Source organism: Coregonus lavaretus, assembly GCF_964263955.1.
Source record: "Coregonus lavaretus genome assembly, chromosome: 5".
In the NCBI taxonomy this organism is placed as follows: domain Eukaryota; kingdom Metazoa; phylum Chordata; class Actinopteri; order Salmoniformes; family Salmonidae; genus Coregonus; species Coregonus lavaretus.
Genome location: NC_139992.1, coordinates 46,200,269 through 46,225,191, shown reverse-complemented (window position 1 = coordinate 46,225,191; position 24,923 = coordinate 46,200,269). Strand labels below are relative to the sequence as shown.

Below are 24,923 nucleotides of genomic sequence, written 5' to 3'. Positions count from 1 at the left end.
CCCTATGCCAGGTGGGGGTTGATGGTGTTGAGGGACGGTGCCCTGTGGGTTGGGTCTGGCGCATGTGGGAGGAAATTAGTTCAGAGGCCAGACAGAGTAGCCCTGCGTTCAGCCAGGCAATGCTCCCAGAGTTCCCCATCAGCAAGGTAGGCCCTGTGAGCTACAGACATGACTGTTTCTCCAGCCCGACTACTGCCGCACCTACAGCCTCTAGTCCCACTCTTTCCACCAGTACTCCAAAGCCCACTTCTGACAACACCGTCCCAGCCTCGGATCCCACCGCTGTGTCAGTGCGACAGACAGACCCCTATCATTGGATGGCCAGTGTGTTGACAGCTCTGCTAGTGGTCTGTTGCCTCTTTCTGGCAGTCACCCTTACATTTACAAGTTTCTATTTCTGTAGAAGCTGTGTGAGGGTAAGGACTCTTGCGATTTGGCCCTCAGAGGGGGTTGTCTCAGGTCACACCATGGATCTGAGGGCAATAAGGCCAAGGATGCCACCCCTGTTCCAACCAGAAGTACCCCCACCTCCCCCCAGGTTGTGGCTGAACGCCTCACCAGCCAGTGGAGAGCATCTCTCTCCCACATATCTCCAGGGCAGACATCCTTACCAAAGAGCAGTGTCTTTTCACCCACCTCCACGATACCAGTTCCCACCACAATACCCACATAACAGACCATGGGAACACAAACCCCAAGAAGAAAAGCATACAAACAAATTAACCCATTCTTTGAAGTGAGGTTATGACACAAATGTTCATACACACACTACTCATGCCACTACGAGGGTTGTATTTCTATGTACCAAAACTTACACCATAAAGCATTAACACCCTCCTAAAATGTTTGTTTTTCATTTCATTGACGAATCTTAAAGTAGAATTAAGATACAATATCACCATAGCTGGATTGGACTATATTTCAGACAAAAACCTTGCAAACTGACAAAACAGCATTGTGTTATACTTGAGACCAACTGTTCATGGTCACCATAACATGAACCTAACCATGAGGTCATAACCATACTAGTTAAAATAACACATTTTAAAGAAAAGTAGAATGGCACAGAAATGAACACTGCCTGTTGACAACTTTATTGCTTCACACAATATGTGAGCCTATCCATACAAACGTGGGTAGAAAACAAACAAAAAAATCACTCCTAAAAATCCAAAGTCTGACTGCTATCCATTTTTATATGCTTGGTATGGACATAGCAGGGGAGGACAGTCCATACACCTCAGATTTACATGATATCTGGTCCAAGCTCATGTTCCTGCTGTGGTAAGGTGTTCGGTGGAGTGGGTGCATCCTGTATAGGGACAGGTCACATCATCTGGTGCCTTTCCCATTCTCCTGGAGGTCCATTCTGTTAACAGTAGAAAAAAGTAGACAAAAATATTTATCATAAGACCTCTACTCCATAACAGGCACTGTACAATCAGATTTCAGTCACGAAAACAAACTAGAACATCTCTATTAAACATAAACTGGGTGGTTCGAGCCCTGAATGCGGATTGGTTGACAGCTGTGGTATATCAGACTGTATACCATGTGTATGACAAAACATGTATTTTTACTGCTCTAATTACTTTGGCCTGCTGGCCTGCTCTAATTACTTTGGCCTGCTGGCTCCCCTTCCTCTGCGGAAGCATAGTTCCCGCTCAGCCCAGTCAAAACTGTTCGCTGCTCTGGCACCCCAATGGTGGAACAAGCTCCCTCACGACGCCAGGACAGCGGAGTCACTCACCACCTTCCGGAGACATTTGAAACCCCACCTCTTTAAGGAATACCTGGGATAGGATAAAGCAATCCTTCTACCCCCCCCCCCCCCAAAAAAATTGTAAAGTGGTTATCCCACTGGCTATAGGGTGAACGCACCAATTGGTGAGTCGCTCTGGATAAGAGCGTCTGCTAAATGACGTAAATGTGCCCTTGAGCAAGGCACTTAACCCTAATTGCTCCTGTAAGTCGCTCTGGATAAGAGCGTCTGCTAAATGACTAAAATGTAAATGTAAATAATAGCAATAAGGCACCTCGGGGGTTTGTGGTACATGGCCAATATACCACGGCTAAGGGGCTGTATACAGGCACTCTGCGTTGAATCTTGCTTAAGAACAGCCCTTAGCCGTGGTATATTGGCCATATACCACACCTCCTCTGGACTTATTGCTTAATTAGAACGAGGGGCTATAATACACTGTTATATGGGGAATGGTTATATACAGTACATTATCACACACCCATTCTCATCTTTAAGGTGCTGGTATAACTCTGCCTTGTTGTTCACAGAGCTGATCCTTCCGGCAAACTCCTGGTGTTTCCTGGAGTTGGCCACAGTGATTCTGTTCGTCCACATGGTGAGCAGGGACACTGGACCTACATTGTAACCACAGGCCGAAAACACACACAGAGACAGAAAGATCAGTCAAAAGGGACAATACTTGTAATGTCACGCCTTATCAAGGTATTGTCTCTGAATAAAAAAGCTAATTAATGCAGTGATGAGACAGAAAATGAATAATAATGGTATACTATGTTATTGCAATGATAACCGTGAACATGGCATTCGACAAACATGCCAGGTCACACCATGGATCTGAGGGCAATAAGGCCAAGGAGCATGCACCTTTGGCTTTTTCAGGTAGCTGGATCTCTTCCAGACGGGGCTTCTTGTTGAGAGGCTCTGGTGAGTCAGGAGAATCCTTAATGACCTCCGACTCCCCCTGCTCCTCCTTTCCACGCTCTAGCGCCCCCTTCAGCCTGGTGGAGGAATGCAACACAGTGACCAGGAGAATACCAGGGTAAAATACTAAACCGGTAAGACTATATTAAAATGAGTACCAGCACCTTTTTCATTCTGACAAATGTACCACCGCTGTACGCATACATTTTTTATGATTATTATAATAATAATTGTTATTTTTTATTATAATTTTTCAAATTATTATTATAATAATGTTTTGTATTTTATAATATGTTTATTTATTTTTAAATATATGTTTATTTTATCATAGATATTTTTTATAAAAAATAATTCAAGTTGCTTTTTAAAACAGTAGGTCACGCTTAGGTCATTCAAAATGTATGCGTTGTGTGTCACCCTGACCTCTCTGACTCCTGCCAGCTCTTGTCCTCTGAATCCTTGTTGCTGTTCTTCTCTGCCTTGTCCTCCTTGTCCTCCCTCTTCCTCCCCCGTTTCTTCCTCTCCTCCTCCTCGGGGGGTTTGCTGCGGCAGGCGCTGATGCAGTCCAGAACCCTTTGGTGTCGCTCGCTGCCCGCCACGTGGGTCTTCACCAGAGTCTCCAGCTCGTTCCACATGATACGGTACTGCTCATCCCTAAAGCCCAGAGGAGACATTAACCAGTCAGGACAGGAGACCAGGAACACACACTGAACTTATATACGGTCCCGACCTCCAAACACTCTGGGAGCGACACTCAGTTACACTTTCAGTCTCTCTCCCTAATTCACTCTCTCCCTCTCTCTCTCTCACACATACCTAACATACAAACGCACACACATACAGACACACCCACCCACGTACAAACACCCACACACACACTGTTCCCACTCCTAAACACTCAGGGAGGGACACTCAGTCACAACATCAGTTTCACACACAGAGACAGACTACCTTTTAGGGCCCTTGCCCCTGGAGCCCACAGTGGAGATGGGAAGAGGGTCATTCTTCCTCTCCATATCCACCAGGTTGTAAACTGTCTTCTGGCAGGTCAGCAAGTCCTCCTCACTCAGACTCTCCTTCACTATGAGGTTAGCCAGCGGAACCACCTGGATCACACACACAGTCACACACATACAATGAACACACACACACAATTCACACAAAATTACTCACATGGTTGAAAAATAAATCAACTGAGTGCTGTAAGGTGAGCAACTGTGCAGAGTGTGAAGGAAGGCTGCTGTCCTGCTCACTGCCTGCATGTTGAAGATGGTTGTCTGGGAGATGATCATTGGCCAATAGCGAGTGTAGCGCTCCAGCTGGGCTTTGGCCCTCTCCGCCGGGGGCTTCCCACAAGCCTCAGTGTCTGGGGACTCTGGGACAGGAGTCAGACGGTTCTCCCTCATAAACTCGCCAAAGTCCTGGGGCAGACACCAAAAAGACTGGTATAAAACTTTTGGTCCCACTTTAGAATAAGTGATTTTTATACCTACCAGTGTTAACATGGTAGTTACATAGACACAGTGTAAATATAGGACATTACATTGCAGGTACACATTGTTACATAGAACTCAGTACACAGCTGTTATACCAATTTGTTGTTTGTGTTTCTTCACGTTGACATTTTGTATGCATTACATTTGTAAACAAACTCCAATTAGTTGTGGCTGAACCTCCTCTGCTCCTTACAGTGATGTGGTAGTCAGTCACTATGAGGTAGAGGAAGAAGGGGTGGGAGGGGCTTACAGTGATGTGGTAGTCAGTCACTATGAGGTAGAGGAGGAAGGGGTGGGAGGGGCTTACAGTGATGTGGTAGTCAGTCACTATGGGGTAGAAGAGGAAGGGGTGGGAGGGGCTTACAGTGATGTGGTAGTCAGTCACTATGGGTAGAGGAGGAAGGGGTGGGAGGGGCTTACAGTGATGCGGTAGTCAGTCACCCGCCCCCCGCAGCCCTCGCTGATGGAGGGAGGGTCCTCCAGGGTGGAGCGGGTGCTATTGAGCACGTGCAGGAAGATCTCCCCGCCGTGGCTGCTCAGCATGTGGCTGATAACCTTTGACCCGGACTTCCTGGGCTGCTCCAGCAGCACTGAGCGACCTGCAATGCAATCAATCACCATCTGTATTTCAACTACATTTGTTTGTACTTTCAGTAGTATTAATAATATTTAGGGTAAGGAGTAGAGGCAATGGGGTCAGGCAAAAATATTCAGGCTCACCGTTCAGCAAGAAGTTGGTCAAACAGGATGAGGGTCGGCTGTTGACGTCCGTAGGCGAGATCCGATAGGCTCCAGTGCAGTAGTGAAGTTCTGAGCCACCAGTTCACACACAGACACACACGCAAGAAAGATGGGAAATATCCAGATAAGCCAAAGGAGAATATTACAACATGAAAAGCTCTTGGGATTTTGATGTGTCGATATCAATGACATTTTTAGCCATTTTTCAATCTCTTTTTTTATCTTTATAATTTCAAATCTCAAGCCCAAGCCCCACCTCTCCCGGGACTTTTCTTTCAGTTAGCGCAACATACAAAAAATAACTACGTTTCCCAGGGTTCATGGTGCCTACCTACACTGTTGGTGCGAGGAGTGCACCACTTAAGAGTCACCGTCTCCTTAAGTCCACTGTCTCGACTCGTACTGCCAGCCATGTGCAGGTCGCCTAAGCAACAGAAAAAGAGGAGCGCCGAAAGGGACAAAGAGTCTTACTGAATGTTTACTGTAGTGGTTTATGGCCAAGACACTAAAAGCCACAATCATTTAGTGGCCAAAACAATACAACTCTGATTATTTTATTATTTCTTAAAACCTCACCACTTTTGAAGAACTCAAGATGGGCATCCCTGTGATGCAGGAGCTCTACGTCGTAATTGGCCGACGTGTTGGCGTGCTGCTCCTCCTTCACACCCACAAGAGAAAGGGAAGACCAAAAAAAAGAGACATCAATGAGGTTTCATTTTCATTTACATTGTAGTCATTTCTCCAGAGCGACTTGCAGCAGTGAGTGCACTGCTGTCATCAAGACAAACACTGCTGCTTTCATGTTCACAACAAGGGTTTGAGAAGGACCAGCAAAGGCATAAACCCCTGATCTTTGCATCGTCTCTCTCTCTGGCTCTCTCTCTCTGTTTGTGCTCTCTTTCGTTCTTCCTATTAGTTCATTCCGGTGATGTGAAGATGGATAGGTGTGGTTGCTGCAGTCTAAAGTTTAAGGGTCTGATGTGTATTTCAGTGAAAAGGGCCGTACATGTTTTCTAACCCAGATGAATAACATAGGAATACATGGAGGACAAAAACATCAGGGGCGAAGGTTAGGAGATAGGCATCTACCTGCCTGTCATGGCGAAGGACTAAATGACTTATTATTCAAATGAGAGAAAGAAAGAGAGAACGAGGGAAAGAAAAGGAGGGACAGAGGGTGGTCTGATATCAATACGTACTACTCAACACAGCACAAAGGACCACAGCAAGACAAGGAGGGACTGCGACCAACCAACTCTCACAGGTAGAGAAGGCACCAACAAGGAGTCAGACAGGATGAGGCCGGAGTGGGGGGGGGGGGGGGGGTGGGGGGGGTGGCAAACTACAGGGCACGTAATGTGTACACTCTCATCCACCAAACATGCTAACACTCTCAACTCTGATTGGCTGCTGGAATGTCACGTGGACAATCGGGGGCCAATCAAAAGTGAGGGCCGTTGAGCGTCCGATGGATGGACAAAACCAATCCACACAGCCTTGCGTTCTGCGGTCCCTCTTGGTGTGTGTTTAAGAGTACTGACCTGCTCGCAAACATTTAATGTGGGCTAGCAAAACAGAAAATACAGCATGAAAACAGCAGCGGTTCCAAGAGTCATTTCAACATGATGAACAAATAAAGAAGAGGGTGTAAAATCATCGTACACAATGGCTGACAGGGAAGAAGAAGGACGTTCGTGACATTTTGGAGCCGAGGATGGGGTGGGTGGTGTGGCAAGGTTAGGGTATCAGAAGGTTGAGGCGAGTGAAGCGATAGGTGCATTGGGTGGAAGTGCCAGTAGAATTTTTTTACATTTACATTTTTTGTCATTTAGCAGACACTCTTATCCAGAGCGACTTACAGTTAGTGAGTGCATACATTTTTCATACTGACCCCCATGGGAAAATGTATAATGTGTTGGTTTGTGGATGCAGAGAAAATAAGTGGAGCGCGTCAGGATAGGTCATTTTGAAGACGGGACGACGCCATTTTCAAAAGTTCGTCCCGCCATAAATAATAGCCCATCTTATACCTTAAATTGTTCATCTAACATGTCATGATGTGAAGGAGGCGGGAAAATAGTTAACTCAAGATTGCTGGGACACAGCCCTGAAGTAAGTAATGGGTGGGAGTTAGTCAATAGGGTGAAAGGTTATATAGATGGGGCTGGTGAAGACCTGAGCCTTGGGAGAGCAGAGGACAGAAGACGTACCTTCATTGGGATGTTGGTGATGGTGGTGGAGGCAAGGTCAAAGTGTTGCTGCACTAGAATGTTGAGTTTGGTGGCCAGGTGCCTCCCTGCCCGCACACTGTGAACCTCGCTGGTCAGCAGAGAGGAGACCTGCCGGTACAGAGGAGGACTATGTAGGACTTTAACACTAACAAATTAGCATGCCTTTTTTTATTGTATGTCATCTCTATAGAACTTTAACTACAGCATGTGGAAATGAGCACACGTTTACTGAATACTAACAGTATACTTTATCTACATCAGATTAAGTATGCGTTGATATGACAAAGTGTGTTTGGAGCGATGTTATACATATCTAGATGAACCTTTAGACTAGGTGAAAACATTAAAGAGTCAATTTAATGTAACCCTGAGCAGGTTTAAACCTACCTCTTTCTTTGGCCGGTCCGAGACCAGGGTGTCCCCAACCTGAGGGAAGATGTGGACGAGCACCAGCTCACACTGCTGGATGGGCATCAGTCTGAAACGCAGAGACACATTGGAATGCATCGGAAGGATTCAAGACACTTCTCTAGGATCCCCTCTAAGCCCTAAATCCATTTAAAATCTCCCATCAAAAATCTCCCCAAAATTCAGTGACTTCTAAAGTTCATCTTATTTTATCCCCACTAAAGAGCGTAGAAACAGTCTTATTCTCTTCTCAACCTCTCATACTGACCTGTCTGAGCCTGCTGCCATCTTGTTTTGGTCTAGAATGGTCTCTTGCACACAGTCCTCCAGCATTCGCACATGGGTGTCACTGTGTAACAGACAGAAACACACAATATCCCATTAGGGTTTCCATGGACGCCTTCAAAAGATGGGTATTACTTCAGTATCTACAGGTTCTCAATTAATAACCAGGTTTAACAGAGTCAATAGATCCTCTCTTTTGGTGCTGTCCTTCAGTGGCTCGCTTTTGGAGTCAGGTCCAGGAGTGGTTGTTAAGTCATAACATCTGTGTTCAGAGGGACCTACAAACAGTACTGTTAGGAGATCTGAAAAACCACTGTCAATCAATGGGAAATATGTGTATTTATTTTAAGGGAAATCTTGGTACAAACAGAGAGGTTAAAGACCCTTGTAAGACTTCACAGTAAAATAGAAGAATGGATTGCAAAAGGAAATAGTAAAACTGTAGTGTACTGGGAAAGATGGTTTAGTCTGTGGACATCTGAGGGTTGGAATTAAGATTTGAGTGATTGGTTGATTGGCCGATACACTTGGAATCCAGTATGATTAGGAAAGAAACATATATACACTGAGTACACAAAACATTAGGAACACCTTCCTAATATTGAGTTGCACCCACCCCTTTTTCCTCAGAACAGTCCCAATACAGGGTTGGAGAGGCCTGATCTACACTGATTGAAGTGGATTTAACAAGTGACATCAATAAGGGATCATAGCTTTCACCTGGATTCACCCGATCAGTCTATGTCAGGGTTCCCCAACTGCCGGGCCCGCCAAATTTTTCTGAACTACATTTTTTTAAACAATAAATGTGTTTATTGTTGGACATAAAAGACTAAAAAGACCAGCAAATCAGTTCCAAGTGATTTTAATTTTGGATATCTGTTCCGAAGTATTACCACGCATAATAAAAATATTTAATTGTATACAAATGTTAGCAAGGTTTGAAGTGATTAGGCTTTAGTCTTCTGTTTGGGCTTCTTGCAGTCAATTTGCAGCCTATAAATTATTTGCAATTATGTTCCGGCCCCCTGACCATCCGCTCAAGAAGAAAATCGGCCCGCAGCTGAATCAAGTTGATGATCCCTGGTCTATGTCATGTACACTCAGTGTATGTATAGAATTGTTATGTTTTCCACAGGTCCTCCAACTAGGGGAGAGGGGGGTAGGGGCATAACAAAACATATATATTAAAAAAGGGGAATAGAAATGATGCAAGTAATGTTATTTGATAGATTGGAACTATCTGTTAACTTCGAAGCTGATCTATCCCCTAAAAAATGGTATAATAAATAAAAACAGGTTTACTAAGTCTTAATGTTTACCTCTTGGCGTTTGTGAGGCAGATAATGCGCCCCCTGTTGGCCACCCTGTCGGCCGTGTCCATGAGGGTGGTGCGCGCCTCGTGCTGGTACTCTGTGATTTTACACAGTGACTCCACCGCTGCCAGCAGCCCGTGCAGGACGCTGCAACACTCAGGGTCCTCCTGCGGGTTAGGTGGACCCACAGCTGCCAGAGCAGACATGAGCTATCACAGGAATACAAAAAGGAAGCAGATAAAGTCAACCATAAATTACAACAAGAGCTCTCTCTCTCTATCTATCGAGACAGGACTGGTTAACCTCAATCAAAATGAGACTACGAGAATGGGTAGTGTAGTGAGTGCTGCAATAGCAAAAAGCTGTAGACTTTCAACAATTGCTTAGAATTATAGAATTAGTGCTGTACACAATTGTTGCCCTGTTGATACAGTGCATTCGGAAAGTATTCAGACCCCTTGACTTTTTCCACATTGTTACATTACAGCCTTATTCTAAAATGGATGAAATTGTTTTTCCCCCTCATTAAATCGACACACAATACCCCGTAATTACAAAGAAAAAAACATTTTATTGAAATTTTTGCAAATGTATTACAAATAAAAAACTGAAATATCACATTTACGTAAGTATTCAGACCCTTTACTCAGTACTTTGTTGAAGCACCTTTGGCAGCGATTACAGCCTGGAGTCTTCTTGGGTATGACGCTACAAGCTTGGCACACCTGTATTTGGGGAGTTTGTCCCATTCTTCTCTGCATATCCTCTCAAGCTCTGTCAGGTTGGATGGGGAGCGTCGCTGCACAGCTATTTTCAGGTCTCTCCAGAGATGTTCGATCAGGCTCAAGTCCGGGCTCTGGCTGGGCCACTCAAGGACATTGAGACTTGTCCCGAAGCCAATCCTGCGTTGACTTGGCTGTGTGCTTAAGGTCGTTGTCCTGTTGGAAGGTGAACCATCTCCCCAGTCTAAGGTCCTGAGCACTCTGAAGCAGGTTTTCATCAAGGATCTCTCTGTACTTTGCTCCGTTCATCTTTCCCTCAATCCTGACTAGCCTCCCAGTCCATGCCGCTGAAAAACATCCCCACAGCATGATGTTGCCACCAACATGCTTCACTGTATGGATGGTGCCTTGTTTCCTCCAGACGTGATGCTTGGCATTCAGGCCAAAGAGTTCAATCTTGGCTTCATCAGACCAGAGAATCTTGTTTCTCATGGTCTGAGTCCTTTAGGTTCCTTTTGGTAAACTCCAAGCGGGCTGTCATGTGCCTTTTACTGAGGAGTGGCTTCCGTCCGGCTACTCTACCATAAAGGCCTGATTGGTGGAATGCTGCAAAGATGGTTGTCCTTCTGGAAGGTTCTGCCATCTCCACAGAGGAACTCTGGAGCTCTGTCAGAGTGACCATCGGGTTCTTGGTCACCTCCCTGACCAAGGCCCTTCTCCCCCGATTGCTTAGTTTGGCCGGACGGCCAGCTCTAGGAAGAGTCTTAGTGGTTCCAAACTTCTTCCATTTAAGAATGGAGGCCACTGTGTTCTTGGGGATCTTCAATGCTGCAGAAATGTTTTGGTACCCTTCCCCAGATCTGTGCCTCGACACAATCCTGTCTCGGAGCTCTACGGACAATTCCTTTGACCTCTATGCTTGGTTTTTGCTCTGACATGCACTGTCAACTGTGGGACCTTATATAGACAGGTGTGTGCCTTTCCAAATTATGTCCAATCAATTGAATTTACCACATGGGGACTCCAATCAAGTTGTAGAAACATCTCAAGGATGATCAATAGAAACAGGATGCACCTGAGCTCTTTTTTCGAGTCTCATAGCAAAGGGTCTGAATACTTATGTAAATAAGTTTGCAAAAATTTCTAAAAACCTGTTTCCGCTTTGTCATTATGGGGTATTGTGTGTAGATTGATCAGGAAAATGTTTTATTTAATCAATTTTAGAATAAGGCTGCAATGTAACAACATGTGGAAAAAGGGAAGAGGTCTGAGTACTTTCCGAATGCACTGTAAATAAGCATCCTTCTCTTGAAAATACATTACCTCATGAGTGCTTTGGTCCTCTTGCCTCCAGCTGTTCAGAATGTGGAACTCTGAATCACTCACAATGTAGTTGACCTGAAACATAACCATTAAAGCATTATAAGGTGCTGTGACCAACTCGGAATATAAATAAACACAGAGGAGTTGGCCAACGCACAAACTGACTATACTCCATTCTGACCTGGGCTAAAACAGACTGGACTCTGTTCTGACCTGGGATAAAACAGACTAGACCACCAGGCTAAGGGATGGCCTCACCAGTTTCTTGAGGGGGTAAACGTCGTAGAGGATACGGCAGTACTCCATGGAGCACTCCACAGCGCAGGTCCACAGGGATTTGGCCACTGGGGCCAGCGGGATCATGCCCTGGCCACGACTCTTGGTCAGCACGTCACACTCCACCTGCTGCCGACTGGACTCTGCCATGTAAGGGCAGTGGTCGACCACGAAGGCCGTCTTGTGGGAGACTGAGAACATCTTCATCTCTGGTTCAGCAGAGGTGATAGGAGGAAACATTTAGTCTGGTGTTAAGATGCCATCTCTTCTCAATTTATCTGAAAAGAGCAAGGCACCAGTAACTAGCTCCAGTCTACGTACTGACACCAATTGACATTGCTAATACATACAGTAGCTAACTAGGCAGAAAGAAAAACATTAGTCCTTTAGCTATAGAATTAGCTAACTAGCTAACGTTAGCTAGCTAAGTAAAGTTACCCTGGCCCCTGCAATGTCGTTAGGATAACGGTCGTTAGCTAGCTTGCTTGCTTAACTTAGCTAGCTATATTTACTTACTCCGGACCGATTAAAACACTTCATAGTTAAGTTAGCTAGCTAGCTAGCTAGCTAAGTAGTGGGTGAGCCGTCTGCAGAAGTACCTGGGACCGATGAGACTGAGGCGCGTTGATTTGCTAACGTTAACCTAAGCTAATGTTAGTTTAGTTTGCTAGCCAGATCAGCTATCAAACATACCTAGCTTTACATATTAGTCTAAAATAAAGTCCGTTTTTCACACCATATAGCACCCGTATTGGATGATTCCTTTCCACCAACGAAAATATGGGTTGTAGTTTTACAACGAAGTTAATAGCTAGCTATGTAGGTTAAAAAAAATACATCGACATAATGCCTGGAACAAAACATCACAGGCGGACGTAGCTAGTTATTATTGCCGGAACCATATCCCTTGTGTATGAATTGTCCGTGTCTTACTTCAATATCTTTTAATGGTTCCTGTCTTCTTTGCTTAGATACATTTAGCAGGGTTCCCCAAGTGGCGGCCCGCGGACCAAATTTGGTTTTTATTTGGCCCCCCAAGTTTTCTTAATTTTCATTGTTGTACATAAAAGACTGTAAAACACCAGGAAATCAGCTCCAAGTGATCTATGTGATCTTATAAAAAATATAAATTTATTTATTGGATTTATATAGCACTTTTCTACCAACTGAGTTACTCAAAGCACTTTACATAGTAGATGGAAATGTATAGCACCCACCTCAGTGATTTACGGCGACCATTTCTGTGTCAGAACGCTCACCACACATCAGCTATCAGATGAAGAGAGTGATGAATGCCAATTAGGAATGAGGGGGATGATATGACACCGGGGTGAAAACCCCTACTCCTACATTAAGCGCCATGGGACTTTGAATGACCACAGAGAGTCAGGACTCCCATTTTAACGCCCCATCCGAAAGACAGCACCATACGCAGGACAGTGTTCCCAAATGTAATCAAGGTTTGAAATGATTATGTTTTAGTCAAATATTATATCTGTTTAGGCTTCTTGAGGTCAATTTGAAGTCTTAAAATATATTTGTTATTTTGTTCCGCCCCCCGACCACTCGCTCAATAAAAAATTGGCCCGGGCTGAATCTAGTTGATGATCCCTGCTGTTGAAAATGTGCACAATCCATGTGCAGCATATGACACATTCACTATTCAATATATTTCATTTAATTCATATAAATAATGTATTTCGACAAATATGTATTTGCTTTCATTTCAATTTGTCATCATGGTTATACTCTGTATTCTGATAAGAAAGGTTGAAACAGTATTTGTCAGGGCACAATTATGATGGGGAACAGTATCTATTTGATAGGGAACAGTATAAGGAACAGTTGACCCAAACCTATCTGATGGGGTATCAGTTTCTGATAGGAAGCAAAGATGGGGAACAAAAGTATCTGGGAACACTGTGATATGGAACTTATCTAATGGGGAACAGTATGGTGGGGAACAGTAGGTCTATCTAATATGGAACAGGGAACAGTATGTCTATCTAATATGGAACAGTATAGGGAACAGTATCTTACAGGGAATTTGGTTGGGAACAGAACAGATAACAATGGGTCACATTTTAAAAGTAAAAGATGTGCTCAATATTCATTGTCAACACTCAAGATATGAAATTGCACAATATATGAATGGATGTCAAACAATTGTTCTATTAAATGTGAGATATTTTGGCCTTCCCAATGTTATGTTCAACTTTTTCGTTTTATCACTGCTTTTTCAGGACCCCAATGCTTTTTGATGCACCCCAGGGACCCCCTGGTTGAGAATCACTGACCTATTAATAACCAGCAAATGCAATAATAACATTTCCCAATGAGAATCATTCAATGCATATGGAAACCGGAAAACAGTTTCATATTACAATACGGGCCTAAAGAATGCTGTTGTGGTATATACAGTCAATGATTCAGACCGTACTTATGTGGGCGTAACAAAGCTGCCAACCAAGTCGCTCAAAAACTAGTCTCGGAAATGGTAGACCTACATTGGTTTGGTAACAGGTGTCTTTTATACAGGTAACGAGCTGAGATTAGGAGCACACTCTTAAAGGGAGTGCTCCTAATCTCAGTTTGTTACCTGTATAAAAGACACCTGTCCACAGAAGCAATCAATCAATCAGATTCCAAACTCTCCACCATGGCCAAGACCAAAGAGCTCTCCAAGGATGTCAGGGACAAGATTGTAGACCTACACAAGACTGGAATGGGCTACAAGACCATCGCCAAGCAGCTTGGTGAGAAGGTGACAACAGTTGGTGCGATTATTCGCAAATGGAAGAAACACAAAATAACTGTCAATCTCCCTCGGCCTGGGGCTCCATGCAAGATCTCACCTCGTGGAGTTGCAATGATCATGAGAACGGTGAGGAATCAGCCCAGAACTACACGGAAGGATCTTGTCAATGATCTCAAGGCAGCTGGGACCATAGTCACCAAGAAAACAATTGGTAACACACTACGCCGTGAAGAACTGAAATCCTGCAGCGCCCGCAAGGTCCCCTTGCTCAAGAAAGCACATATACATGCCCGTCTGAAGTTTGCCAATGAACATCTGAATGATTCAGAGGAGAACTGGGTGAAAGTGTTGTGGTCAGATTAGACCAAAATGGAGCTCTTTGGCATCAACTCAACTCGCCGTGTTTGGAGGAGGAGGAATGCTGCCTATGACCCCAAGAACACCATCCCCACCGTCAAACATGGAGGTGGAAACATTATGCTTTGGGGGTGTTTTTCTGCTAAGTGGACAGGACAACTTCACCGCATCAAATGGACGATGGACGGGGCCATGTACCGTCAAATCTTGGGTGAGAACCTCCTTCCCTCAGCCAGGGCATTGAAAATGGGTCGTGGATGGATATTCCAGCATGACAATGACCCAAATCAAACGGCCAAGGCAACAAAGGAGTGGCTCAAGAAGAAGCACATTAAGGTCCTGGAGTGGCCTAGCCAGTCTCCAGACCTTAATCCCATAGAAAATCTGTGGAGGGAGCTGAAGGTTCGAGTTGCCAAACGTCAGCCTCGAAATCTTAATGACTTGGAGAAGATCTGCAAAGAGGAGTGGGACAAAATCCCTCCTGAGATGTGTGCAAACCTGGTGGCCAACTACAAGAAACGTCTGACTTCTGTGATTGCCAACAAGGGTTTTGCCACCAAATACTAAGTCATGTTTTGCAGAGGGGTCAAATACTTATTTCCCTCATTAAAATGCAAATCAATTTAAAACATTTTTGACATGCGTTTTTCTGGATTTTTTTGTTGTTATTCTTTCTCTCACTGTTCAAATAAACCTACCATTAAAATTATAGACTGATCATTTCTTTGTCAGTGGGCAAACTTACAAAATCAGCAGGGGATCAAATACTTTTTTCCCTCACTGTATACCCGTTTAACTTGATCTGGTTTGCCATTCCAAATAAAAAGGAAATATTCTTTGCTCACATGACTTGAAAAAATATTATCCTGGAGTCAGTGGATCCATGAATAGATATATAAACTGCAATATCACTAGAGAATTCATCACTGTTTCTAGATCCTATCTATTTTGCTAAGTTTCAGGGTTGAAGAGAAAACGTAATACATTGGCATATATTATACCTTTGTTTCTAATCCCTTAATTTCTAACCCCTTAATTGTATAATTGGATCTGATTTTTATAGCTAACAATTCAATGGCCATAACAAACAAGTATGATGATAGAGGGCAACCTTGTTTTACACCTCGACAATTCAAAATTCTCAGAAATAATCATTATTTATAACTTTACATAAAGAAGTCTTATACATAACTTGTATTCAAAATTGAAATAATCCAGGCACTTATAAATCAATTCTAGCCATACTTTATCAAAGGCTTTCTCAAAATCTGCTATGAAGATTATGCCTGGTTTCCCTGCATCCTCATAGTTTTCAAATATTTTAAATAATTGTCTAATGTTATCTCAACCATATCTTCCTTTTAAGAATCCTGTCTGATCGTGATTAATAATATCCGGTAAGACCTTTTTAATTCTATGAGCAATACCAATATTTTTGCATTGGCAACAATGAAGGGTGAGGGGCCTTCCATTTTTTAGAGAGACACAAACAGGCAAATAACAGCACCACAGTACACCAGTGGTGTGCAGAACGGCATCTCAGAACGCACAACTCGTCGGTCCACGGATGGGCTATTGCAGCAGACGACCACACCGGGTTCCACTCCTATCAGCTAAAAACAAGAAGAAGCTGCTCCAGTGGGCACGCGATCACGAACACCAATTGGGGAGTGGAAACACATCGCCTGGTCCAACGAAACCTGGTTCCTGTTGTGTTATGCTGATGCAGAGTCAGGATTTGGTGTACGCAGCATGAGTCCATGGCCCCATCCTGCCTGGTGTCAACGGTACAGGCAGGTGGTGGTGGTGTAGTAGTGTGGGGAATGTTTTCCTGGCACACGTTAGGTCCCTTGATATCAATTGAGCAACGTTTGAACGCCACACCTTGTAGAATCCATGCCCTGAAGAATTCAGGCTGTTCTGGAGGGAAATGGTGGTCCGACCCGGTACTAGATGGGTGATAAATAATTGTTATGTTTTCCACCATGTTCTCCAACTAGGGGAGAGGGGGGTAGTAGCATAATACAAATAATTTTAAAAACACACACACACACACACAGTACCAGTCAAGTTATTTTTTACTATTTTCTACATTGTAATATGTACTATGAAATAACACACGGAATCATGTAGTAACCAAAAAAGTGTTAAACAAATCAAAATATATTTGAGATTTTAGATTCTTCAAAGTAGCCACCCTTTGCCTTGATGACAGCTTTGCATACTCTTGGCATTCTCTCAACCAGCTTCATGAGGAATGCTTTTCCAACAGTCTTGAAAGAGTTTCCACATATGCTGAGCACTTTTTGGCTGCTTTTCCTTCACTCTGCGGTCCAACTCATCCCAAACCATCTCAATTGGGTTGAGGTCAGGTGATTGTGGAGGCCAGTTCATCTGATAGAGCACTCCATCACTCTCCTTCGTGGTCAAATAGCCCTTACACAGCCTGGAGGTGTGTTTGGGGTCATTGTCCTGTTGAAAAACAAATGATAGTCCCACTAAGCGCAAACCAGATGGGATGGCGTATTGCTCCAGAATGCTGTGGTAGCCATGCTGGTTAAGTGTGCCTTTAATTCTTAATAAATCACAGACAGTGTCACCAGCAAAGCACTCCCACACCATCACACCTCCTCCTACATGCTTCACGGTGGAAACCACACATGCGGAGATCATCTGTTCACATACTCTGCGTCTCACAAAGACACGGCGGTTGGAACCAAAAATCTCAAATTTGGACTCATCAGACCAAAGGACAGATTTCCACCGGTCTAATGTCCATTGCTCGTGTTTCTTGGCCCAAGCAAGTCTCTTCTTGTTATTGGTGTCCTTTAGTAGTGGTTTCTTTGCAGCAATCGACCATGAAGGCCTGATTCACGCAGTCTCCTCTGAACAGTTGATGTTGAGATGTGTCTGTTACTTGAACTCTGTCAAGCATTTATTTGGGCTGCAATCTGAGGCTGGTAACTCTAATGAACTTATCCTCTGCAGCAGAGGTAACTATGGATCTTCCTATCCTGTGGCAGTCCTCATGAGAGCCAGTTTCATCATAGCGCTTGATGGTTTTTGCGACTGCACTTGAAGAAATGTTCAAAGTTCTTGAAATTTTCCAGATTGACTGACCTTCATGTCTTAAAGTAATAATGGACTGTCATTTCTCTTTGCTTATTTGATTTGTAGGGGTAGCCAGGTGGTAAGCATGGCCAGCCGTAGCAAAATGCTTGTTGAAATTCTCGATTATCGTAGATTTATCAGTGGTGACAGTGTTTCCTAGCCTCAGTGCAGTGGGCAGCTGGGAGGAGGTGCTCTTATTCTCCATGGACTTTACAGTGTCCCAAAACTTTTTGGAGTTAGTGCTACAGGATGCAAATTTCTGTTTGAAAAAGCTAGCCTTTGCTTTCCTAACTGATTGTGTATATTGGTTCCTGACTTCCCTGAAAAGTTGCATATCGCGGGGGCTGTTCGATGCTAATGCAGTACGCCACAGGATGTTTTTGTGCTGGTCAAGGGCAGTCAAGTCTGGGGTGAACCAGGGGCTATATCTGTTCTTAGTTCTGAATTTTTTGAATGGGGCATGCTTATTTAAGATGGATAGGAAAGCACTTTTAAAGAACAACCAGGCATCCTCTACTGACGGAATGAGGTCAATATCCATCCAGGATACCCGGGCCAGGTCAATTAGAAAGGCCTGCTCGCTAAAGTGTTTTAGGGAGCGTTTGACAGTGATGAGGGGTGGTCGTTTGACCGCGGACCCATTACGGACGCAGGCAATGAGGCAGTGATTGCTGAGATCCTGGTTGAAGACAGCGGAGGTGTATTTATACGGTAAATTAGTCAGGATGATATCTATGAGGGTGCCCATGTTTACGGATTTAGAGTTGTACCTGGTAGGTTCCTTGATAATTTGTGTGAGATTGAGGGCATCTAGTTTAGATTGTAAAACATATGGGGTGTTAAGCATATCCCAGTTTAGGTCACCAAGCAGGACGAACTCTGAGGATAGATGGGGGGCAATCAATTCACATATGGTGTCCAGGGCACAGCTGGGGGCTGAGTGATAGACTTATTTCTGGAGAGGTGGATTTTTAGAAGTAGAAGCTCAAACTGTTTGGGCACAGACCTGGATAGTATGATAGAGCTCTGCAGGCTCTCTCTACAGTAGATTGCAACACCGACCCCTTTGGCAGTTCTATCTAGACGGAAAATTTTGTAGTTGGGGATGGAAATTTCAGAGTTTTTGGTGGTCTTTCTAAGCCAGGATTCAGACACTGCTAGAACATCAGGGTTGGCGGAGTGTGCTAACGCAGTGAGTAACTAAAACGTAGGGAGGAGGCTTCTGATGTTAACATGCAAAAAAACAAGGCTTTTACGGTTACAGAAGTCAACAAATGATAGTGCCTGGGGAGTAGGAGTGATACTAGGGGCTATAGCGCCTGGGTTAACCTCTACATCACCAGAGGAACAGAGGAGGAGTAGAATAAGGATACGGCTAAAGGCTTTAAGAACTGGTCTTCTAGTGCGTTGGGTACAGAGAATAAAAGGGGCAGATTTCCGGGCGTTGTAGAATAGATTCAGGTCATTATGTACAGACAAGGATATGGAAGGATATGAGTACAGTGGAGGTAAACCTAAGCGTTGGGTAACGATGAACGAGACGAGCAGTTCGAATGGCTGCTACAGCACAGGCGAGCAGGAAGCACGGCTGTTGATTGCGTGTGCTAGCGGGCCGGGGCTAGTAGATGGATCTTCGTGGTCGTCGCAACGGGAAGCCTGTTGAAACCACATCAGACGATTATGTCGGCAGACCAGTCGTGATGGATCGGCGGGGCTCCGTGTCGACACTAGAAGGTCCCGTCCGGTTGACAGAGAGGTAGATAGCCAGGAGATGGGCCTCGCTCGAGGCTAGCTCAAGGCTAACTGGTGCTTGCTTCGGGGGAGGTGGTGATTAGCCAACAACATCCATTCGGTTGCAGCTAGCTAGTTGCAATGATCCGGTGTTAAGGTCCAGTGATTCAGTGATTCCGGCAGAAAATCCGATATGTTCTTGGTCGATAGCGCGCTGTGCAGACAGTGCAGACTGGCAGATAATAGTCCAGGCTAGAGCTGGCTGGTAGGTAGTGCAGGCCACGGACAATGGTGAAAACCGCTAACGGTGGCTAATAGCAAGTAGCTAGTTAGCGGGCTAGCTGGCTAGTTTCAACTGGAGGTTCTGGATAAAAATGTAAAATAAATAATAGAATCCGTTCCACATTGGGTGAGGCGGGTTGCAGGAAAGTATATTTGGTTTAAGGATGAAAAGTGTGATTGAGAAATATATACGAAAGAGACATAAAAAACAGGCTATTTACACGTACACACTACAGAGTACACGACTGCACTGCTACGCCATCTTGGATGAACATTTACTTTTGTTTTGTTTGTGTTCACATATACACTGAACAAAAATATAAATGCAACATGCAACAATTTCTAAGATTTTACTGAGTAACAGTTCATTTAAGGAAATCAGTCACATGACTGGGAATATAGATATGCATCTGTTGGTCACAGATACCTTTAAAAAAAAGACAGGGGCATGGATCAGAAAACCAGTCAGTATCTGGTGTGACAACCATTTGCCTCTTGTAGCGTGACACATCTTCGCATAGAGTTGATCAGGCTGTTGATTGTGGCCTGTGGAATGTTGTCCCACTCTCTCCTCTTCATTGGCTATGCGAAGTTGCTGGATATTGGCGGGAACTGGAACATGCTGTCGTACATTTCAATCAAGAGCATCCCAAACATGCTCCCCAAACATGCTCAATGGGTGACATGTTTGGTGAGTATGCAGGCCATGGAAAAACTGGTACATTTTCAGCTTCCAGGAATTGTGTACAGATCCTTGCGACATGGGGCGTGCATTAACATGGTGATGGCGGCGGATGAATGGCACGACAATGGGCCTCAGGTTCTCATCATGGCATCTCTGTGCATTCAAATTGCCACCGATAAAATGCATTTGTGTTCGTTGTCCGTAGCTTATGCCTGCCTATACCATAACCCCACCGCCACCATGGGGAACTCTGTTCACAACGTTGACTTCAGCAAACCGCTCGCCCACACAACATAATACACATGGTCTGCGGTTGTGAGGCCAGTTGGACGTACTGCCAAATTCTCTAAAATAACCTTGGAGGTGGTTTATGGTAAAGAAATGAACATTAAATTATCTGGCAACAGCTCTGGTGGACATTCCTGCAGTCAGCATGCCAATTGCACGCTCCCTCAAAACTTGAGACATCTGTGGCATGGTGTTGTGTGACAAAACTGCACATTTTAGAGTGGTGCACCTGTGTAATGATCATGCTGTTTAATCAGCGTCTTGATATGCCACACCTGTCCGGTGGATGGATTATCTTGGCAAATGAGAAATGCTCACTAACAGGGATGTAAACAATTTTCTGCACAGAATTTGAGAGAAATACACTTTTCGTGCGTATGGAACATTTCTTGGATCTTTTATTTCAGCTCATGAAACATGGGACCAACACTTTACATGTAATGTTTATATTTTTGTTCAGTGTATAATTATTTTATAGTTCCAATTCTATCTATTAATTTCATAGCTGATCCATCCCTTAAAAAAAGGTATTATAATAAATAAAAACAGGTTTATGAGGCGTTTGTGAGGCAGATAATGCGCCACCTGATGGCCACCCTGTCTGGGATCTTACACAGTGACTCCACCGCTGCCACCAGGCTGTGCATGACGTTAGGTGGACCCACAGCTGCCAGAGCAGACGAGCTATCACAGAAATACAAATGGAAGCAGGTCAAGTCAACCAGACATTACAACAAGACCTCACTCTCTATCGAGACAGGACTGGTTAACGTCTATCGAAATGAGACAATGAGAATGGTAGTGTAGTGAGTGATGCAATAGCAAAAAGCTGTAGTCAAATATTTTTTTATAACTAAACCATCTGCGCTGTAGTGCTGTATACAATTGACCATTCGCTAAACTCCGCCCCCGAAGAGCGATTGTCCAATCACAGCTTAGCAACCGTAACCAACCACTCGGGCCTCGGATACATTTCGCAAAAAATCCTCATGGCGTCTGTGGGCTACGGCGAGTCAGAGATACTTTTTCTTGCGCTGCTACAAGTGAACGATTAGTTACCGGAGTGTAACTCCAGTTCTATGAGTGGAGCGGAGCCCCATAGGGGAGCTCTGCTCCTATTGGTTTACCCACTGCCCTAAGGCAGCAACAGCCTGAGACAACATGATGCACACACCTGCAGCCAATAGGAGTACAGGTGTCCCTATAAGAGGGGATGCCTCCCCTCATTCAGCCTCCCGAGATATTTATCTTCAGCGAGACTAGAGGGTCGGCAAGGCCTTAAGTCCTATGGGGCTCCGCTCCACTCATAGAACTGGAGTTACACTCCGGTAACTAATCGTTCTATATCGTGGAGCTCCGCCCCATAGGGGAGCTCTGCTCCTATTGGTTTAAGGCGGAGCGTAGCGCTCCAAAATGTACTCCCTGCCGAGCCCAACACTTCCCATCAAAATGAAAAGGTCAGGCCTAGCAATGGCTGCAACCAATTCCCGCAGTACTGCAACCACTGTAACCATACAAGTGTCACAATATACTGCGTCATCGGTTAAAAACCCGCCCCACCTAGTCCAATGGCAACACCAATGACTAGTGGGCAGATCACCAGAATACAGGCCCTACTAATCTGTACTAGCAGATAGATGATACCTCAATATCCTGTTACAATACTACCGACCACTAATGGAATAACACAAAGTGTCACTCTACATTGTGTACACGGTAGGCCGCCTCACTCCATCAATGGAACCCCAGAGATTAGTGGGCAGATCCCAGAACATGATTCATACTAATCTGAACAAGCAGATAGATGACGTCACATTCCGTCAAATAAAAATCGTAACTAAGTTACTACTATTATCCCCCATCATTCCGCCTCACTCCAGTGAATCACTGGTGGGCAGATCAATACATGCCCTCTACTGTACTGAACCTGTCAGTCAGGAGTCATGCCAAAAATATGTCCTTCTATCAGAAGCGGACCTGATGGAGACCCTGTCTCCACAGTCCTGCATTCCTCTCCTCCTAGCTCTAGTTCTCCCTTCAGCTACGCTGAGTACAGACTGAGCCAAAGAGTTAGAAGACATATCCAAGAGATAGAAACGGATAAATGGAGACGGTGTTGATCATGACGCCGCTCTACATATATCCTCTACCCCTGTTCCTCTGAAAAGGGCAGTAGAAGCTGCTACTCCACGAGTGGAGTGAGCTCTGATACCCTGAGGCAATTGTCGCCCCGCTGCCTCATAAGCTGTCTCAATGCCCTCACAAAGCCAATGAGACAGACGCTGTTTCGAAAGTGGTCTACCTAGTGCAGCCGCACCGTGACACACAAACAGCTGAGGCGATGACCTAATCGCTGCTGTGCGCTCAACGTAACACGCCAAGGCGCGTACTGGGCGCAGGCGATGGAGCCTTTCCTCACTCCTCTCCCTATGAGGAGGGGGAGAAAAAGCCCACAGCTCCACGGTCTGTGATCTATATGAACTCCTAATAACCTTCGGCACAAATGCCGGGTTAGGACGTAACACCGCTCTGCTCAGATCGCCATTAATGGCCAGGCAGTCGGGTCTCGTCGAAAGAGCACACAAATCACTGACACGCTTAGCAGTAGTCAAAGCGAGCAACAGTGCCGTCTTCATAGACAGCATCTTGAGGGGTATTTGATTCAATGGCTCGAACGGCAACTTACATAGCGCTTCGAGTACCAAAGCCAAATCCCACTGAGGAAGCGTGGCTCTAGGTGTTGGCCTAAGCCGCCGCGTTCCTAATAGGAAACGTTTCACTAGAGGGTGGCTAAAGACATTGTCTCTGCCAAACCCCTTGTGACAAGCTGAAATCGCCGCTGCAAACACCTTAATGGTGGTGGGCGATCGCTGCTTATCAAACATAAGCTGTAGGAAAGAGAGAATACTCTCAACCTGACAGCTCATGGGGTCTACACCTTGTGTGACACACCATCGTGAAAACACGTTCCATCTACTGGCATACATCCTGGAAGTGGAACTGGCACGTGAACCCTGTATGGTCCTGATCACTGCATCAGATAACCCACGGCGCTCTAGCCTGTCCCTCTCAGCAGCCAGGCCTTCAGTGGTTGGCCGATTATGGGCAACTGCCCTATCGTGCCCTCCGCCTGAGACAACGCGTCCCGTCGATGTGGAATTGGCCAAGGTGGCGCAATCAACATCTGACTCATCTCCGCAAACCAAGGAGCCCCTGGGCGATCGGGGGCTATCAATATCACTGACAGCCCTCCTGACCTCACCCTGGCTAACAGTGGGAGAATGCAGGACAGCGGAGGGAATGCATACAGAAGAACTCTCGGCCACGGGTGGTGCGCAAAAGCGTCTCTTCCCAGTGGCGGTTCGTCCTGTTCCCGCAGAGAGAACCATAGAGGACATTGCACGTTAATGTGTGACGCGAATAGATCCACCTCGGCTCTCCCGAACTGTTCCCAACTTTGGAGAACAATGTCCGGATGCAGACACCACTCGTCGTCTCAAGGACCCCCTCTTGACATGAGGTCTGCTCCTACGTTCAAGTAGCCCGGAATGTGTGCTGCTCTCAATGAGCGAAGGTGCTCGTGAGCCCACAGCCACAATTCCTCTGCCGCCCGATGGAGAGCAGGAGACCTGACTCCTCCCTGGCGATTTATGTGGGCTACTGTGGTCCGGTTGTCTGACCAGACCAGCACATCGCGACCCCGAAGGGTAGACGCGAAGTGGGTCAAAACCAGTCGAACCGTTTCCAACTCCAAGAGGTTGATGTGGCGACTCGAAAGAGGCCACACACCTCCTATCGCTTGGGTCTGACCCTCCCCATCCAGTCAGAGACGCATCTGTGAACACTGGGATGTAAGAGGACACTTTGCCTATCGGGACTCCGTGCGTGAGAATGTGCGGGTATCTCCAATAGTTCAGATCTGCCCTGAGTGAGTGGGAACCACCACCAACCGATGACGTTGACGCAATGGGTCTAGTCTTAGTTGGGCGAACCATCGCTGCATCCTGCGCATGTGCAGGAGTCCCAAGCGGAACCACAGAGTGGGCTGACGACATGAGACCCAAAAGTGACATGATAGACAGCGCCGTCACCGTGTGATTCGGACGACACTTCCTCAGGGCTAGCAACAAGGCTACCCTTCGGGGGTCCGAAATTCGAGCCCTCATCATTACAGTGTCTAGCTGTATCCCCAGGTAGACAATCTGATGACTGGGCCAGGGCGCG

The 24,923-nt window shown here is 45.3% G+C and overlaps 1 protein-coding gene across 6 annotated transcripts; it reads right to left on the bottom strand.

Moving 5' to 3' along the window:
• Positions 1-1,073: 1,073 nt before the first annotated feature.
• LOC311129009 (integrator complex subunit 13-like) lies at positions 1,074-12,402 on the bottom strand. Of its 6 annotated transcripts, none has more exons than XM_084161253.1 (17): positions 12,224-12,402; positions 11,470-11,696; positions 11,212-11,286; positions 9,173-9,375; positions 7,834-7,914; positions 7,545-7,635; positions 7,137-7,265; positions 5,500-5,584; positions 5,255-5,347; positions 4,903-4,992; positions 4,603-4,781; positions 3,940-4,107; positions 3,638-3,792; positions 3,110-3,340; positions 2,630-2,763; positions 2,244-2,379; positions 1,074-1,369 (listed from the first exon to the last, which is right to left on the bottom strand). In XM_084161253.1, the coding sequence occupies exons 2-17, from the start codon at positions 11,692-11,694 to the stop codon at positions 1,333-1,335; spliced, it is 2,112 nt and encodes a 703-aa protein (XP_084017379.1). In that variant the 5' UTR covers positions 11,695-11,696; positions 12,224-12,402; the 3' UTR covers positions 1,074-1,332. The 6 variants fall into 6 exon arrangements, with proteins under 6 accessions (XP_084017379.1, XP_084017374.1, XP_084017378.1 ...); XM_084161248.1 differs by having other exon boundaries at positions 12,087-12,400; XM_084161252.1 differs by having other exon boundaries at positions 11,470-11,765; positions 12,224-12,389.
• Positions 12,403-24,923: the final 12,521 nt, after the last annotated feature.